Source organism: Olea europaea, unplaced genomic scaffold (assembly GCF_002742605.1).
Source record: "Olea europaea var. sylvestris unplaced genomic scaffold, O_europaea_v1 scaffold2479, whole genome shotgun sequence".
NCBI lineage: Eukaryota > Viridiplantae > Streptophyta > Magnoliopsida > Lamiales > Oleaceae > Olea > Olea europaea.
In genome coordinates, this window is record NW_019243010.1 from 82,780 (window position 1) to 102,014 (window position 19,235).

A 19,235-nucleotide genomic window follows, 5' to 3' on the forward strand; every position below is an offset into this window, starting at 1 on the left:
ACTCGATGGGAACTCAGTCGATATCGGAACGATTCAACTCAACTCGCCAAACACAGTACGAGTCAGACCACTCAGGCAGATCAGTTGTTAGTCAACTCAGAAATTTTCCAAAAACTCAGTAATGAAGAACAAATCTTCTGTAAGATCGATCGATCCAAAGAAAAATTTCAGAACTAGTAATTGATCCAACCAACATTTGAATTGAGAGCTCAACTCAAAATATCCACTTTTCTAAACATCAATTTTTGTACTTTAAACCAAAAAACTATAGATATGAAATTTTTTCAAGAAAACATTTAATATAAAAACTAGGGTTTCCTAAAGAAAAATTCAAAAAAAAAAGGTTTCAGAAACATGTGCTTTGATACCATTGTTATTTTAAAAACTTCAGATCTAAGGATCGATTTGTGAAAAATTAACGAATATTGTAGAAAATTGAAAATAAAGAATACCAGATGTGTTTTTACCCTTGGAAGCGCCCAGAGACCTAGTCACCCGTTGAGCGGATACTAAGGGATTTAGCTCAAGATCCACTAATATCAACCAAGAATCAGTACAAAAAGTATGAAGAAATTATAAATTTCTTTAAGTTTCTCACGCCTCTTTTCAACTAGAAAATCCCTTACAATTTCAATATCTATTGACTATACTAAACAATCAGATATCTCCACTAAGAACAACCATTTCAACCACAAAGATCGATTACAAATTTATAGAGATCAAAACCCTATTTTTCACTCGGAAAACAGGAAGAGACGAAGAGACTGAAAGAATGATCCAGAATGTGAATAGTGCCAAGGTCAAGTGTATATTTGTCCACACCAATAGTCAAGATCAAAGGGTTGGAATGAAGCCACGTGGACGGCAGATTCACATCCCTTAAAGAGGCATAAATCGTGTTTACAAAAAAGATGTTTTAACTAAAAAATCAGCAACCCGATTGTCTGTAAAAGTGGCCCAACCAAAATGTGGCCTAACAACCCAGCAGCCCAAAATTGTTAACAATATATTAATTTATTTTTTTCATTTCAGAATTGCGACAGCATAAAATTATAATGAATAATAATCTTCAAAAATAAATTATTGTTTATTAATTTATAACTAAAAGAAATTATTACACAATATTGAAATTAAATATTAAAAGTAATTCTCTATTCCTGAATCAATAAAAATAGCCATTAGCCATGTATAAAATATCAAGGGAGAAAATCAAAGAGATGTAAAACAATGAAACGTGACTAGGTGGCATTATAACAATCCGTACAATAAATGCATGCCTATAAGATCTAAAAAATTTAATGAGAGACACAGTTCTTTTCAATCAGAAAACGTCAAATTCCACACAAAAATGCAATAAAAAAATTGGTTAGATGCTGAGTTTTTTTTATTAAAACAAAATTATATTTGACTAGTCCTGTGCTTTTATAGTATAAATTGAGATGCACATAAAATTTAGTTTTTATATATCACTAATATTTTGATGAGTATTTTTAACATTAGGACCCCATTTATGTACCTACAAAGTTCCCATTTATTTGTTTTCATTTTTGACATTTCAATAGCATGAGAAGATGAAAGAAATAATACGATTCAACATTAATTTAAACGGTGCATATTCATGTTTTTTTTTTTTAAAAAAAAAATTGTATGCGAATAATACAATTCAGCTCTGATTCAATTGATGTACTTTGTCTTTCTTTTTTTTCCCCCCTTCTTGACATTCCAACGACATAAAACTATAAATGAAATAAAAAAGAGACAGTGCATTCCTAACTACGTACACTTAGGGGATCATAATTTTCATTAATCCGAGGCCATAGTAAATTCTGAAATATGAATTCACGGGGATCATAATTTTCGAAACAATAAGGACTCATGTTTGGTAATGCGTTGGGTTAAAAAAATTTGGGGAGTTACATTCTATTTCAAGCATCATGATATATCATGCAATCCTCCGTACTTTGAAGAGTGAATTAATGCTCTTTATGACATCTAAAACAGCGTGCAAATTCAGGACGATGAATTGTTTGATGTAAAGGTCTTGGAAAATTATCTTTAGCAACAATTCCTAAAGACAGCAATACACTTTTCCCATTAGAATTAGTGACCAAAATTGTATACCTGTATTTGCTAGCACAATATTTTGATGGCACATAGGATGGGCGCGGAAAGTGATCTACACTTAATGTTCCCATCTTTCCACTGATTAAACCCTAACTTTGATAGGAAACATTAAACTTTTGCAATAAAATTTAAGTTCAGGTTACTATTGATCCATTGTTGTAACTGGATCGATTGAGTTAATAACAATTCATTTTTGCGATATCAAGAATAGTAACTCGTTCGTGAGAAAAGAGTTACTTTGAAATAGCCATTCATCCAAAATTCACTAATTCAAAAGAAGCACATTAATTGATCCTTTGTTTATGATGTTTCAACAGTATAATAAAATAAATGAATAAGGTATATCATGCAGCAATAAAGAAACAAGTAAACAAACTGTAAAAACTTAAATTCTTGATTTGGTGGTCGTTTTTGGTAATCATAACGTTTTTCAACTGTAAACTACCTAAAATAATAATAACAATTCTAATTTTATATATAAATATAGTCCTTATTGTGTACAAATTAGCAAGGTAGAAAAATCCCAGGAGATATAAAATTTGAAACCCGACTAAATGGTATTATAACAATTCGGACGTTTAATGCACACTTATAAAATCAAGATAATATGTTAATTTGAATTTGGAGAGAACCTTTAGAACTATTATGGAATAATTTGCATTCAATCTCAAGTTTTCCATCAACTGAAACCCAAGGTTTAAAAGTGCATTGCTGTGGTAACAATGCAGCCACATTCTCTTTTCTTAAACAGTCCATGAAAACTAGCAGATTCGTTGTCAGTGAACATACAATCATGTTCCTGTCGGGAAAATTTATCAACACCAGGAAAAATGGAGAAGAACCAAAATAGATAATGTCAAGAAGAAGAAGATGAATAAAAAAATATGATAAAAATGAAGGCTTAAACACGACATTATATCGTTGTCGTCAAACGATATTTGCTCACTCTCGGTAACAATTTCGGTGCATAAAGGGTCTTGCGGCAAACGGTTTGTAGGATTAATCAAGCCTTGATGTACATAAACTGATGAGGACATCCTTATAGTTGGACTTTTATTATTGTTTCAGTATTTTAGTTGGACTTTTATTGTTGTTTCAGTTGGATTTTTATTTAAGTTTACGTATTTTAATTAGGACTCAAATAATGGGCTTGACCCTATATTTCTAGGTTTTTATTATTTAAACCTATCTTGGTTTGTAATTTTTAGTTGATGAATTGATTAAGAATTATAAAGTTGGCTTGTGGCCGTTTTCTCTCCTCTTCCCCGCCTCTGTCCTTCTTCTTCTCTTCCCCTCCCCCATCCCTTCTTGTTAATTACTGATTTATTAATCTTCCTACATCAAATTGGTATCAGAGCAAACCCTGGACAGCAATTCACGAACCATCAATACCAAAACCCGTTGCTGCAGACAACATACTACCTTGTAGAACCCAGTTCTCGTTTCAGCAGAATCCAGTTTCTTCTCTTCCCCTCCCCCATCCCTTCTTGTTAATTACTAAGCCGGTCACTTTGGACGTGATAAGACCATTGAGGAGGTTGAACGCCAATTCTATTGGCCTAGTTTAAAGAGAGATGTGGCTAAAATTGTTAGTACATGTAACACTTGTCAATTGGCCAAACAGAAGAAGCAGAACGCAGGCCTATACACTCCTCTCCCCGTCCCCAATTGTCCTTGGCAAGATGTTAGTATGGATTTTGTGCTAGGATTGCCACGCACCCCAAAGAAGCATGATTCTATATTCGTGGTTGTCGATCGTTTCTCGAAAATGGCTCACTTTATCCCCTGTAGCAAAACATCGGATGCATCCAAGATTGCCATGTTATTCTTTAATGAGATTGTCAAACTATATGGACTTCCCAAGACCATCGTGTCCGATAGGGACGTTCGCTTCACTAGCCATTTTTGGAGGACTTTGTGGCATAAGATGGGCACCAAATTAAAATTTTCTACAGCCTACCACCCTCAAACTGACGGTCAGACCGAAGTTGTTAATCGGAGTCTTGGTAACTTATTACGTTGTCTGGTCCGAGAGAACCTTCGAAATTGGGATTTAATCCTTCCTGTCGCTCAAATCGCGTATAATAGCTCCGTAAATCGTTCATTAGGTATGAGTCCATTTGAAGCCGTTCACGGATACAAGCCTAGGAAACCATTAGATCTCATCCCTATGTCCCCACAAGCTAGAGTGTCAGTATCAGCCGAAGCATTTGCACAGCACCTTCGTGATTTGCACATTGAGATCAATAAACAACTTGAAGCTAGTAATGCAAATTATAAACTACAAGCTGATTTACATAAACGACATATTGAGTTTAATGTTGGGGATTACGTTATGGTTCGCATTAGGCCAGAGCGGCGTCTACATGGACCCGCCTCCAAATTGCAAGCTCGTAGTGCTGGTCCTTTTAAAATTTTAAAACAAGTTGGTCCAAATGCATATATTGTTGACATTCCATCCCACATTGGTTACCATCATACTTTCAATGTTGAAGACCTTGTAGCTTATAAAGGCCATTTCATTCCCTCAGATGATCCCCTGTTACCTCCTTTTGTGGACCTTGATCCTAATTCTTTGGCCCCCTCTAACCTACTACCACCTCTCACAGCACATACAGATAAAATTGGTGCTATTTTAGATGAAGAAACTGTGTTCACTAATGATGGAGAGGTTCAGCGCTTCCTTGTTCGTTGGGTTGGTCGACCAGATTCTGATTGTGCATGGATCTCCAGGGAGACACTACAGCATTTGGATCCAGATTTGCTAGAGCTTTATCAGAGTCAGCAGGATCTTCCTTGGCCCAGATCGCCTCCCGTCCACCCGAGGGGAGTTAATGAGGACACCAGGTTCAGACCGCTGCTGACGCATTTCTACAGACGCCGGAAGAAACTTGCCCAACCACTCAGCTTATGGTTGGGAGATTCACGAGAGTTTACGGTGATATATCCACTCGACAGGGTCGAGTTTTCTCCCACCCCGGGAGAGTTGATGAGGACATCCTTATAGTTGGACTTTTATTATTGTTTCAGTATTTTAGTTGGACTTTTATTATTGTTTCAGTTGGACTTTTATTTAAGTTTACGTATTTTAATTAGGACTTAAATAATGGGCTTGGCCCTATATTTCTAGGTTTTTATTATTTAAACCTATCTTGGTTTGTAATTTTTAGTTGATGAATTGATTAAGAATTATAAAGTTGGCTTGTGGCCGTTTTCTCTCCTCTTCCCCGCCTCTGTCCTTCTTCTTCTCTTCCCCTCCCCCATCCCTTCTTGTTAATTACTGATTTATTAATCTCCCTACATCATAAACATAAAAGCACAAGCATTTCTCCACCCGAACTTGAAGAGCACAAAGGGAATTGAATATGGAAGAAGGAGCATTTATCCTTCTATTGTGGAATTAACGGCATGATCATAATATAATTAAGTGTTTTTCCCATTAAATTCTTATGATAAAAACCACCTATATATAGTCATGGTGCCAAAACAAATGAAAAGCCACTAAAAAACCAACCGAAAAGCCGTCGAAAAAATAATCTAATGGTAGGATTAACTACCATGCGATCGCATGGTGCTAAAAAAGGGCCTGCAGTTTCGGTAATAGGCCATGTGATCGCATGGACCATTTTGCATGGGCTTAATTGGCTGCCACCGGTCTACATTTTTGTTCCAATCTCGTCCATTCCATTCCATGCATGTTTATTGTTTTGAACAACAAATTTTCATCATTTTCTACATTGCAAAAATAGTTTTATTAGTCTAGGTAGAAGATTTTAATTGTTCAAAAAGAAAATTTGTTCTATTTAATAAGATAGCATTGAATTCCAACTCATTTTACGAACCTTGCATAAAATAATTGTTTAGATGCTAAGATTTTTTTTAAAACAAAATATATTTGACTAATTATATGCTATTACATTATAAATAAAAGATATGCACATAAAAAATATTTTGAAATCTTTGCAACGATTCTACTCTGTGTTTGTCTAATAATTTGATGACAACCATTATTATTCCGAACCTATTATATACATACAACGTTGAACAGTTAACTCTAATTATTTGGAATGTATATCATCACTCATCGACGATAGTAACCCAAATAAATTGCATTAGATTTTTCTCATTTTTGACATTTGAACGACATAAATCAATAAATGAATCACAAGATTAAACGCTAATTCAAACAGTGCACAATTTATTTATTTTTCCTTTTGGCATTACATCGGCACAGAAGAATAAACGAAATAATATCATTAAGCACTAATTCATGCATTTCTATTAATTTATATTTCCATTTCAACTGATATATAATTCAATTAACTGCTTAATGAAGCCAATTCAAGCAATATCACATATGGGATTTACAAACAGAAATTATTTGGCGCAAGGAAACGTGTCCTTGATTTTGTAGTTGATGAGGATTTTCATTAGGGAAGTGCTACATGTACATACTTATCTATATAATGGTGTTCATAATTACATGTGGCACTGGATCCAACTTTTAATTTGAAAAAGCTATAGTTCGACCCAACCAACACCTAGAGGGGGGTGAATAGGTTTTTATGCAGAATTAAGGCAATTAATTAACTTATGCAACAAGTCACATAAATTATGCATTGTCCAGATTCATTCATATACTTTATCTACCTAAGTTGAATTACCGGTTGAAAAGTAAATAACAAAAACCAGTAAAAACGCCACAAAATGTTGACGGAGAAAACCCAACTGGGTAAAAACTTTGGGCACAAGCAAGTAGAGATCCACTATAGAAGATATTGACTTACAGTATGCCAGACATTATTGATTCTAACAATACTCTAACCTCCTTACTGTATCGACCACAGCTATCCTGGATTTTACAGATCTGCACAAAAATCCCAGCCTTAAATATCTTCTACCTCCCGTGAATCACCAAGCACTCGAGCTCTTCAAGCAATTCCCTTCCCGGATCTTCAAACTGACGATCTTCTGGAAGTTGATATGGAGATATGAAAGGGTGTTTTGGTTTTGAGAGGGTTGATGTTTTTATTCAAAGAACCATGAGAATTAAAAGATGAAAAGAATGAATATTAGCTTCTTAATCCTTTGGAAGTTGAGAGGAATTCCTGTTTGAATGTTTGCCAAAGGTCTTTAACGAAAATCGGACGTTTTTTTTTATATAGTAGGTTGAATTTGGTAATATGGAGCGTTAAAAATTTGCGAGGCATTAAAATTACCAAAGGCCAGATAACACTATCGCTCGAGCGAGGTGCTGGCGAAACTCGAGTGATGCACCTTCGCTCGAGCGACAGCTCAGCGAAACTCTAGCGACGTCTGTTCTACAATTTAGGCTCGAGCGAGGTCAGGGCGAAACTCTAGCGAAATCAACGCGCTGTTTGCATCTTTAAAGCATCCCACTTAGCGAAACTCTAGCGACGTCTGTTCTACAATTTAGGCTCGAGCGAGGTCAGGGCGAAACTCTAGCGAAATCAACGCGCTGTTTGCATCTTTAAAGCATCCCACTTTACCCTAGACCTATGCTATGAACTTTGCTAAATTGCAACTTTAGTCCCTGAACTATTAGACCTTTATAATTTGGTCCTTGACTTTACAATTTTGACAAATAGGTCCTTTGGTCACAAATTGCCAATTACACATTTTCCTAACAAACTCCCCCCTTTGGCATTCTGTGACAAAAATACATAAGACAGTCAACGACATAAATAAAAATGACTCCAAACAACCTATCTATTCAACCAAAGCAGCTATCTCTTATTGAACCTGTTTTCTGAAAATCAAAAACTCAAATACCAAGTGTAAAAGCATATGAAATGGAAACAGTAAATAAAAACAAGAAATAGATCATACGTCATTAAGCAGATTAAGAAGCAATAATAATGTAAGTTAAAAACACCAAAAACATACATTAATATTGCCAAAACATCAAAAACTTAATCTAGTCATGAATTGTATACACATCATCTTTATATCACAATTACCAAAAAATCGATATCTATCTATCCAACTCTATCCAAAATATCTACTCCCCCTTTTTGTCACGAAGGACAAAAGATCAAAAACAATCAACTAACTAACTACGAGGCAGCACCTCCAGCATCCGAAGACTCAGCACCGCTCTCGCCACTCGTGCTCTCCTCCATACTATCACGAATCTAGCGCAAATGTCGCTGACACATGGCAAGAGCACGACGAAAAGTAGAAAGCTCAACTGACTGACGCTCTGAAGCAGCACGTAACTGCGTGATCTCAGCCATCATACGAGTCTGCTGCTCCACCAGTGTAGACATCTATCCCATAAGCGTCACCATGGGGTCAACAGGCAAAGCAGCCACCGCAGGAGCAGAAGTAGATGTCGAAGGAAATGTAGAGCCAAGCGGAATAGCTAAAGGAGGATCGGAACGAGAAGGAAGAAAGACACAAAAACCCCCAGTAAGAATATCAGTAATATGATCAAGGGGCTCCGAAAAATCAAAGACATCAACAGGCTCAGCCTGAGCCGCAGCATGAGCAGAAGAGGAAGAAAATGGAACATGGGATCGACTATGATGAATGGTCTGCTGTCCTATCGAACGTCCTATGCAACGAGTGGAACCCTCTGGAAAAGAAGCACCTAAAGACAAAGCAACCCTATGAATCAAGCAAGCATAAGGCAACCCGATTCATCCCCCAGGAGTACGAAATGAAGCCAGAATCTGCTAGCACACAAAACTAGGAAGATCGATCGAGTCCCCATGAAGAAGGGCATATAGAAAACGGGCCCTCACCATAGGTAAAGAAGACGTGTGGGCAACAGGCCACAGGTTTGTGCACACGATGCGCAACAAAACCTGGCGATCAGTGGGTAAAGAACCCGTGGCCATCACCGTAGGCCCCCCGACAGACGGGGTGTTCAAAAGCGTCGACCGAACAAGGGCATCGGCCGGAATAGAAGCAGGTAGAATATAAGGAAAAGTCGGATGGGTAATCTGAGGTATACCTAAAGCATGAGCTACTGCTGACGGAGTAACCCTAAAAGAATGACCACTAAGAAAAACCCTAAACGACAAGCCATCTATGTCATGAATATTAGCATAAAACTCCTGAACCAGGAGTGGGGACAGAGGTGAAAGACCAACAAGAAGGGGCTTCCAACCTCAGGAAACAAAAATGGTGGCTATATCAACAGGAAGGTCAGATAAGATTACCTCACGCTCCACGAGTACGGGGCGTAAGGAGAACTGAGAAGTGAAGATCTCCTGAGCTGTAGCAGAAATGAATCGCGATCGACTATACGATGTCGAACCACTGCCCGGCTGCGCATAGGGTCGAGAACGCTTACGGGCCATCTGGCACACATAGAGACGGAACTAATGAGTAACATGAAGAATGCAGGTAATATGATGCAATGTGAAATGAAACACTGCACACACAAATGAGGCACGAAAGAAATGCATCAAAAAATGTGAACGAGCCTAAGAGCAAACCAAGCATGACGAAAAGATAAATCTAAAATATGTCCAAAAGCACTCAACATGGCACGTGACGACAATGAAACAAAGACGAAATGGAAAGAAGGAAAATAGAAACACAAAAAAAAAACTACGGGAAAACAAAAGTCATATAGCTAAGGACTTTCATCGAACACGTGGCGTGCGATACTTTGGCACACAATTCCAAGCACATACGAGATGGAAACACACAACTAAGCATAGTCCCACAAACTAGAAACCATGATCTTTAGAATGAAATAAACCACACAAGAAACGGAGTAACGGAACGCAAGAATGAACAACACGAACATGGACGAAAAACACGAAAATGCCATTACTAAACCATGGAAGAACACACAATTTAGTGTAATTTGTGATGCAAAATGCGAAGAATAACAAGAATAACAAACAAGAAATGCATGAAAATCATGACAAGGGAAGAAGAAACAATCAAAATACAAAAAAAAACTAAACACAAGAGGAAAAAAAAATGAAAGAAAAAAAACGAAAAACAATTACCTCAAAAACGCTGTGCAAATGTTGAAATCCGGAAGCCAATATAAGTTAGGGGCTTCGAAATTGGGTAATAAACAAGTGTGATGGATAAATTTTGAATGAATCGCAGCAATTGTTGAAAAAATGAGAGAGAATGGAAAAGAATTGCGGGAAAAATGAAAACTGGGACTCTTAAAAAGGCATTGTCGCTCTAGCGAGCCATGGGCGAAACTCGAGCGAAAAGCGTTCTGCTTTTGTCACTCGAGCGAAGTCCAGGCGAGACTCGAGAGAAGTTCAAATATCAGAAATAGCACTTAAATTTTGAATATTGAGAAAAAGAACACAATTATCAAGAAATGACGAAATTAGCCCCAAATCGTGTATTTTCAAAAATAAGACAAGTGCAGAGCATCGGAAACTAATAAAAAAAAACGAAGCAGGGGACCAATTATGTAAACTATACCAATAATAAGCATAAAGTCACAACCCCGACACTCAGCACATAGACAAATCGTAAGTCCACACATAGTTCAAAATCCCGTGGAGTAAAGTGTATACAGAACATCACCGTGAAAAGTGCCACGTAGTCCATGCAAGTGAGACTCAAAACCTTAAATTAGTGAGAAAGGACACGTGAAAACAACCAGACAGAGGTGTATGTCTACCAAGTGACAGTCAAATCAAATTCCACGAGGACCTATATCAAATATTACGATTGTCACAATTTTACTCCCCCTAACTGTATGATTCCATATTTCTTCCCTTTTTTTTTCAACAAAAGAACTTAAGTGCAATGCTATCCCCATTAGGCGACATAAATGATCCCAGTAACGAACTTTGGGCCGGTGACTCCCAAGTCAGATGACCATAGGGCACCAGGTTAGAAACCCCTCAGGCTTAGTTGTTCGAGTCAAATAGGCCCCGAAGACAGTCATAAGTTCAACAAAATAAAAGTGGGGAAAGACAATATGATTAGGTGACACTAGTCCCAGATCAAGTCAAATGGACACATAACCCCAATCACAGAAGAACACCATCCCAAGTCTCACTCATGCGGTTAAGACTCACTCACAGGATTACAGTGTGTGTTGTGCAAAAATGAATGACGAGCCATATACTCAGAACTCCACAGGCAAAGAGAACGATGATGGAACCTCAGACTTGTACATATGATGAAAAATAGAGTTTGATCTTTAATGCAAAAGCTATTATCGTCACATAAAAGGCACACAAAAAAAAATCCCATTTTATTTTTATTTATTATTTTTATTTTTTTTAATTAAATTTTTTTTTAATTTTCATATTTAAGCACACAAATATAACACACAAAAGAAGACTAAACGACAAACTAACAATCAAAAATGCATCACACACACATACAGATCACATGCAAGATATGAAGTGACTAGGTGCATATGTGATGAATGCATGAATATGCATGAATCCACGATCAGATACGTGAACAAACACCAACAGCCGTCCGAAGCGACTCAAACCTCAATCTATCTAGTGGTCTCGTAAGTAGATCAGCCAATTGATTATCAGTAGAGACATGGTCGAAGGAGACTACATGTGATTCAACAAGCTCACGAATGAAGTGATGTCGTATGTCAATATGTTTTGTTCGAGAGTGTTGAATGGGATTCTTAGAAATATTTATAGCACTTGTATTATCACAGAAAACAGTCATGGTCCCTTGACTAATCCCATAATCACTCAGCATCTGCTTCATCCAGAGAAGTTGAGTGCAGCAACTACCTGCAGCTATGTATTCGACCTCTGCCGTGGATAGAGATATAGAATTCTATTTCTTACTTAACCAAGCTACGAGATTGCTCCCCATGTAAAAATAACCCCCTGTCGTACTTTTCCTATCATCTGCGTTCCAGGCCCAGTCGGCGTCGGAGTAACTAGCCAACTCAAGATTAGAAATCCTAGAATAGAATATCCCTAGATCAACTGTACCACTCACATATCTAATGATGCGTCTAACAGAGCTTAAGTGTTATTCTTTTGGATCTGCCTAAAATCGAGCACACATTCCAACACTAAAAGCAATGTCAGGTCTAGTAGCCGTGAGATAGAGAAGACTACCTATCATACTTCGATATAGGGAAGGATCTACACACTTACCTGAAGGATCACGACCTAACTTCAAGCTAGTACTCATAGGTATCCTAGTATGCTTCTTACTATCTAACCCAAAGCGCTTAACTAGATCCTTAGCATACTTAGAATGTGAAATGAACAGTCCATCCTCTGTCTGTCTCACCTGAAGTCCAAGGAAATAACTCAACTCCCCAACCATACTCATCTCAAATTCTTGCTTCAAACACTCAGCAAACTCATATGCTAGAGACTCAAGAGGAGACCCAAAAATAATGTCATCGACATAAATCTGAGCAATGGTGATAGTTTCTTCAATATGTCTAATAAATAAGGTCCTATCTGCACCACCTCGAGAGAATCCATGTTTCTCAAGGTATGAAGTAAGTCTCTCATACCAAGCTCTAGGAGCTTGTTTCAGACCATAAAGTGCTTTGTGGAGTTTGTAGACATAGTGAGGGAACTTAAGATGAACAAATCCTTTTGGTTGTTCCACATAGACATCTTCCTGAAGAAGTCCATTGAAGAAGGCACTCTTAATGTCCATTTTATGTAACTTGAACCCTAAGGTACAAGCAACAGCAAGCAGAATCCGAATAGACTCTAGTCGTGCAACAGGGGCAAAAGTCTCATCAAAATCAATTTCTTCAACTTGAGTATAACCCTGAGCAACTAATCTAGCCTTATTCCTAGTTATAGTACCTTGGTCATCTGTCTTATTCTTAAAGATCCACTTAGTACCAATAACATTACAATTTTCAGGTCTGAGAACTAAGATCCACACATTGTTCCTAGCAAATTGATTGAGTTCCTCATGCATCGCATTCACCCAACACTCATCACTAAGAGCCTCTTCAACTTTCTTAGGCTCTACATGAGAGACATAGCTAGTGTAAGCTAGATTGTTCAGTACTCTCCTACGAAGTCTCATACCTTCATCTAAATCTCCAATGATATTGTCCTTAGGATGATTAGACTTAACCCTAGGCGATGGTTCCTTAGGATTTTTATCTCGATCTTGTGGAAGTGTTTCCTTTTCAGGTGTTTCAATTTTCCTAAGAGATGATTCAGACACAGGTGGTTCAGTGGGATCACTAGAACTTATGAGATCACCATCACTATCACAATTTTCAACAGTCTCCCCCTCACCCACAACATCATCTATCACAACATTGATTGACTCCATCACAACATGAGTTCGTTAGTTAAATACTCAGAATGCTCGACTATTTCTAGAGTATCCTAAGAAAACTCCTTCATCACTCTTAGATTCAAACTTACCCAAGTTCTCTCTATCACGCAGAATATAGCACTTACTCCCAAACACACGAAAGTACTTAACCGTAGGCTTTTTACCCTTAAGAATTTCATAAGGAGTCTGATGGGTCTTGGGTCTAAGGTAGACTCTATTGATTATGTGGCATGCAGTGTTAACAGCTTCTCCCCAAAAGTGTAGGGCTAGTCCCCTTCCATGAAGCATGGCTCTAGCCATGTCCTGAAGAACACGATTCTTCTTTTCAACCACCCCATTTTGTTGAGGAGTGATAGGGGAAGAAAACTCATGCAATATCCCTTCATCCATGCAAAAACTCTCAAGATTAGAATTTTCAAATTATTTTCCATGATCACTACGCATTCTAGACACTTTGAGATTGAGTTCATTACTAAGCCGCTTACACAGAGACTTTATAAGATCACATGCATCAGATTTTTCCCTAAGCAATTCTATCCATGTGAACCTCGAGAAGTCATCTACCACAACAATAATGTATTGCTTACCTCCTAGACTCTCAATCCTAGATGGTCCCATTAAATCTATGTGTATCAATTCCAGGGGTCTTTTGGTTAGAATTTTAGAAGTTTTTTTATGACTTCCCTTAAGCTGTTTACCTAGTTGACATGGTCCACACACAACATTTTTACTCGGACTTATCTTAGGCAAACCATCTACCAATTCCTTCTTAGCTAGCTGTACTAGACTCTTATAATTCAAGTGACCTAACCTTTTGTGCCAGAGCTCACTCACATCAATTTTTGCACTCCTACACACATAATTAGAATTAGGTAAAACTCCATAACAATTGTCAGACATTCTAACCCCTTCAAGGACCACCCCACCGGACGAATCACACATGGTACATCTCTTTTGCACAAAGCTAACCTCAAAATCATCATCATAAATCTGACTAATGCTTAACAAATTAGACTTTAAGCCTTCCACATAAAACACATTAGAGATCACAGGTAATCCATGCATTTGTACAATACCTTTGCCAAGAATAGGTACAGAACCCCCATCTCCAAAGGTAACCATACCACCATTACATTCATCAAGAGTAGTGAACAAGGCTTTATTACCACACATATGCCTAGAACATGCACTATCTAGATACCACATATTGTAATTTTGGGCTTTTAATGCAACAGAGTAACAAAACAGTTTTCTTGACCTGAATGTCTAGCTAGATCACCCTTTTTGACCCAAACTTTCTTAGATGATAAAGTACTCCTAGTAAGCTTAGTAAGCATCTCAGTCAAATGACTAACCTGATTAGACAGAAAGCTAACCTGACTAGGAATGTTATGATTTCTACGCTCATTGCCTAACTTATAACATCTAGGCCTAGTGTGTCCTAGAGCTCCACAGTGGTGACAGGTGGGAATGAACCTAGGCTCAAAGGTACGTGTTTGTGGGTATCTGGGATTGAAGTTCCTATGTGATTGATGACTCTGTTCTCTCGGAACATTCTTACCCTTGTTTGAACTGCCGACATCATTAGCTTTCTTAGAGGCAGAAACAAACACAGTCTTAGATGGTCTAGTAACATGTGTGTTACCCTCAACGTATCCTAGACCTTTCCTATCTCCTACAGGCTTATTCATTCCCAAAATATTGTCTAATTTCTTAGTCCCACTTATGAAAGTCTGAAGATGAACATTAGATTTCTCCAATTCAATAGTCAAAGTCTTAATCTTGTCCTCTAACTTCTCATTGACACACTTTAACTCACTACCACTCTTAAGTGAATCCTGAAGATTACTAGCAAGTTTCTCTTTTTCTCTTTCAAGTTCATCAACCTTTTTAAGCAGGGTTTTATTGACCTTTTTGATTTTAAGACTCTCTTTAAACAAAAGTTGATAAGCTTCTTGTATGTCTATGTCATCCCCATCCTCATTACTAGAATTATCGTTAGGAAGTTCTTCCTCAACCTTGTCACTTTCTTTATCAGATTCACTCTTAACAGTCGATACAAATGCTTTATAGTTTCCTTCGTCCTCACTACTAGAAGATTCCTGCCTATCACTGGTCTCAGATTCATTATCTGTAAGTGAGACAACTAAGGCCTTACCTTTCCCTTTTTTTTGGTTCTTCTTGTAACTAGGGCATTCATTCCTATAGTGACCTATTCCTTGACACTCATGGCACCTAACCAAATGAGGCTTATCACTAGACCCTTTATTGGTAAACTTTTCAATTTTTCTTTTGAAAAACTGCTAGGGGCTCCACTTTTTCTATCCTGAGGCTTTCTCCTATTCTTGAGAACTTTTTGGAATCTCTTAACAAAGTAAGCAATTTCATCGTCCCTAAGTGACTGAGTATCAGAAGATTCATCCTCTTTGATGGATTTTAAGGCTATGGACTTTCCTTTCTTAGGTTGTGTGACAGTGAGTTCATAAGTTTGCAGGGATCCTACCAGTTCTTCAATTTTAACTTCATCTAGGTCCTTACTTTCCTCAATGGCAGTGACTTTAGGCCTAAATCTCTCAGGCAGAGACCTAAGCACTTTTCTCACAATTTTAGACTCAGGAATTCTCTCACCTAGATTGAAGCTAGAATTAACAATGTCATTCAATTTAGCATAGAATTCATCAAACGTTTCATCATCCTTCATTCTAACTTCTTCAAACCTAGATGCTAGCATTTGTAACTTAGAATTCTTTACCGTTTTAGTTCCCTCATGTGTAGTTTCAAGAATGTCCCAAACCTCTTTAACAGTTTCACACATTGACACTCTCCTAAACTCTTCGGGAGACACGGCCATAAACAGGTTATGAAGACCCTTGCTATTCCAATTACACTCAGCTATTTCATCTTTAGTCCACAGTGATATGTCAGTTAGATTAATAGTTCCAGAAACGGTAGTGGAGGAAGGTTTCCAACCATTTTGCACACTTACCCAAACATGCTCATCTAAAGACTTAAGAAAAGCACACATTCTAACCTTCCAATAAGCATAATTACTTCCATCGAAAAATGGAGGTACAGACAGTGATTGACTCATCTAGACAACTATGGGTCAGGACTCGAGATTTGGCTCTGATACCACTTGAAAAAGCTATAGTTCGACCTAACCAACACCTAGAGGGGGGATGAATAGGTATTTATGCAAAATTAAGGCAATTAATTAACTTATGCAACAAGTCACATAAATTATGCATTGTCCATATTCATTCACATACTTTATCTACCTAAGTTGAATTACCGGTTGAAAAGTAAATAACAAAAACCAGTAAAAACGCCACAAAATGTTGACGGAGAAAACCCAACTGGGTAAAAACTCCGGGCACAAGCCAATAGAGATCCACTATAGAAGATATTGACTTACAGTACGCCAGACATTATTGATTCTAACAATACTCTGACCTCCTTCCTATATCGACCACAGCTATCCTGGATTTTGTAGATCTGTGCCAAAATCCCAGCCTTGAATATCTTCTACCTCCCGTGAATCACCAAGCACTCCAGCTCTTCAAGCAATTACCTTCCCGAATCTTCAAACTGACGATCTTCTAGAAGTTGATATGGAGATATGAAAGGGTGTTTTGGTTTTGAGAGGGTTGATGTTTTTATTCAAAGAACCATGAGAATTGAAAGATGAAAAGAATGAATATTAGCTTCTTAATCCTTTGGAAGTTGAGAGGAATTCCTGTTTGAATGTTTGCCAAAGGTCTTTAACGAAAATCGGACATTATTTTTATATAGTAGGTTGAATTTGGTAAAATGGAGCGTTAAAAATTCGCGAGGCATTAGAATTACCAAAGGTCAGATAGCACTATCGCTCGAACGAGGTGCTGGCGAAACTTGAGCTACATACCTTCGCTCGAGCGACAGCTCAGCGAAACTCTAGCAACGTCTGTTCTACAATTTAGGCTCGAGCGAGGTCAGGGCAAAACTCTAGCGAAATCAACGCGTCGTTTGCATCTTCAAAGCATCCCACTTTACCCTAGACCTATGCTATGAACTTTGCTAAATTGCAACTTTAGTCCCTGAACTGTTAGACCTTTACAATTTGGTCCTTGAATTTACAATTTTGACAAATAGGTCCTTTGGTCACAGATTGCCAATTACACATTTTCCTAACATAATTCAAATCTCACACTTTCACATCAACAACAGGATGATTGCTACATCGCATTATGGATAACATTATGTACAATAATTATGTACATGAAAACTTTTCCTTTCCATTAACGCTATTTCACAACTTTTCTCCTAATAGGTTCCCCTAACCAGGGCCAGTCCTGTGATTGCCGGGGCCTAAGGCAAAGTCTATAAATTAGACCCCCCAGCGAAAGCAACGTAAATGCAAAATTCAACGGTGTATTATGCAATCCATTGATAACTTAAAAAACTAACATTAAAACAACAACCAAATATATTATCTATTTACCCAAAATTCCCAAATTGTTGAATTCTAAAACAACAGCCAAATTGTTGAATTTGAAACACACAAAAATTTATTTTCACTATATAAAGAAGTTGTACAATTCAATTTTGACAAACACACCTTACTAAAATATTTTCACTCTAAGCAAGCACCTCAATCTTTAATTATATCATTCCTCTAAATTCTCTCACAATAATGCAGTGCCCGTCCGCCTCTCTGTATTTTACTTTCTGACCATTCTCCCTGCTCTCTTACTTTTTTCTCTCACTAATCTCTTTCTCTCTCTGCCCACTATCTTCACACTTTCAGGTATACACATATATTTTGTTTTTCACTACTTTCATCTACTTATACTCAAAATGGAGAGGCTGTACACATGCATACAATTGGTAAGCTATTGTCGGTAGAAGATTTCTCTACACAATTTAGCAAATCGGTGCCGGTGGATGCAAATAATTCTTACCAATTTGGATTATTCTAGACTTCTTCCAGATTATGAAGCAATTTCGGAGACATAATCAATTGCAGCCCTGTAGAATCCATAATTGAAGGTAATCTGAAACTTTCTTCCCAAGTCGGTGTTGTATCTCCATGCGAGAGGAGAGGCGGCGAGCTGGAGTCCGTGAGGAAAAGCAAATGATTTCTCCTTTTAGTTTTTTCATATAATTCAAAAAAAAAAAACCAAATGTGACGAAGTGAGGCCCTGATGCTGGAAATTCACAGAAAATCTGATGCTGGAAAATTCACAGCACCTTAGACAAAATTTATAAAAAGACCAGATGATTATCCAGTCTCGATGTTCACCACTCACAGGCAACTTCCTTAAGATACAGAGTTGGATTCGACTCACCACTTAAAGGGAAAAGGCTGGAGATACAGAACAATTCAAGAAGAAAATCTTTTCTTCCTAAAAATCAGCCAATTGCTGATTAATTTCATAAAACTCAAAAACTGTCTTTCATTACAGAATTATTGTCTTTATAAGCACGAAAATTAACGCAAAAAAATATTAAACTTAGAATATAATCTTTTTAAAAAAACTAGAAAGTAAATTAATACTAAACTTAAGGTAAGAGAATAATAAAAGAAATCCCAGAAATTTCCATAATCGCTACTTTCCTTATTCTTCTTTATTCTGCCAAAACTTTCCTTAATTTGCTCATGTCTCGGAATTTAATTTTTTTATACTGCCACCCGTGTCATGCTCCCCCGGTTGAAAAAGACTCGTCCTCGAGTCTAGAACTGCTTCATCTTCATTCTCATGGTAAAGGGAGAAATCTGAAACATTGAACGTAGTTGAAACACCATACTCTACTGGAAGCTCAATTTTGTACGCATTTTCCCCGTCACATTGTAGGACTTTAAATGG

The 19,235-nt window shown here is 37.4% G+C and overlaps 1 protein-coding gene across 1 annotated transcript; it reads right to left on the reverse strand.

The window, feature by feature from the left end:
• Positions 1–14,612: 14,612 nt before the first annotated feature.
• Positions 14,613–16,120, reverse strand: LOC111382364. The gene is made up of 2 exons (XM_023006309.1): positions 15,975–16,120; positions 14,613–15,624 (listed from the first exon to the last, which is right to left on the reverse strand). The coding sequence occupies exons 1-2, from the start codon at positions 16,118–16,120 to the stop codon at positions 14,613–14,615; spliced, it is 1,158 nt and encodes a 385-aa protein (XP_022862077.1).
• Between the last annotated feature and the right edge of the window lie 3,115 nt (positions 16,121–19,235).

What these genes read in the sequence shown, in the direction of transcription:
- LOC111382364 (XM_023006309.1), bottom strand. Translation starts at nt 16,120, where the DNA reads ATGCTAGCATCTAGGTTTGAAGAAGTTAGAATGAAGGATGATGAAACG. An exon ending in ATTGTGAGAAAAGTGCTTAG is followed by an intron (nt 15,625 to 15,974) that starts GTCTCTGCCTGA and finishes TCATTTGGTTAG; the next exon opens with GTGCCATGAGTGTCAAGGAA.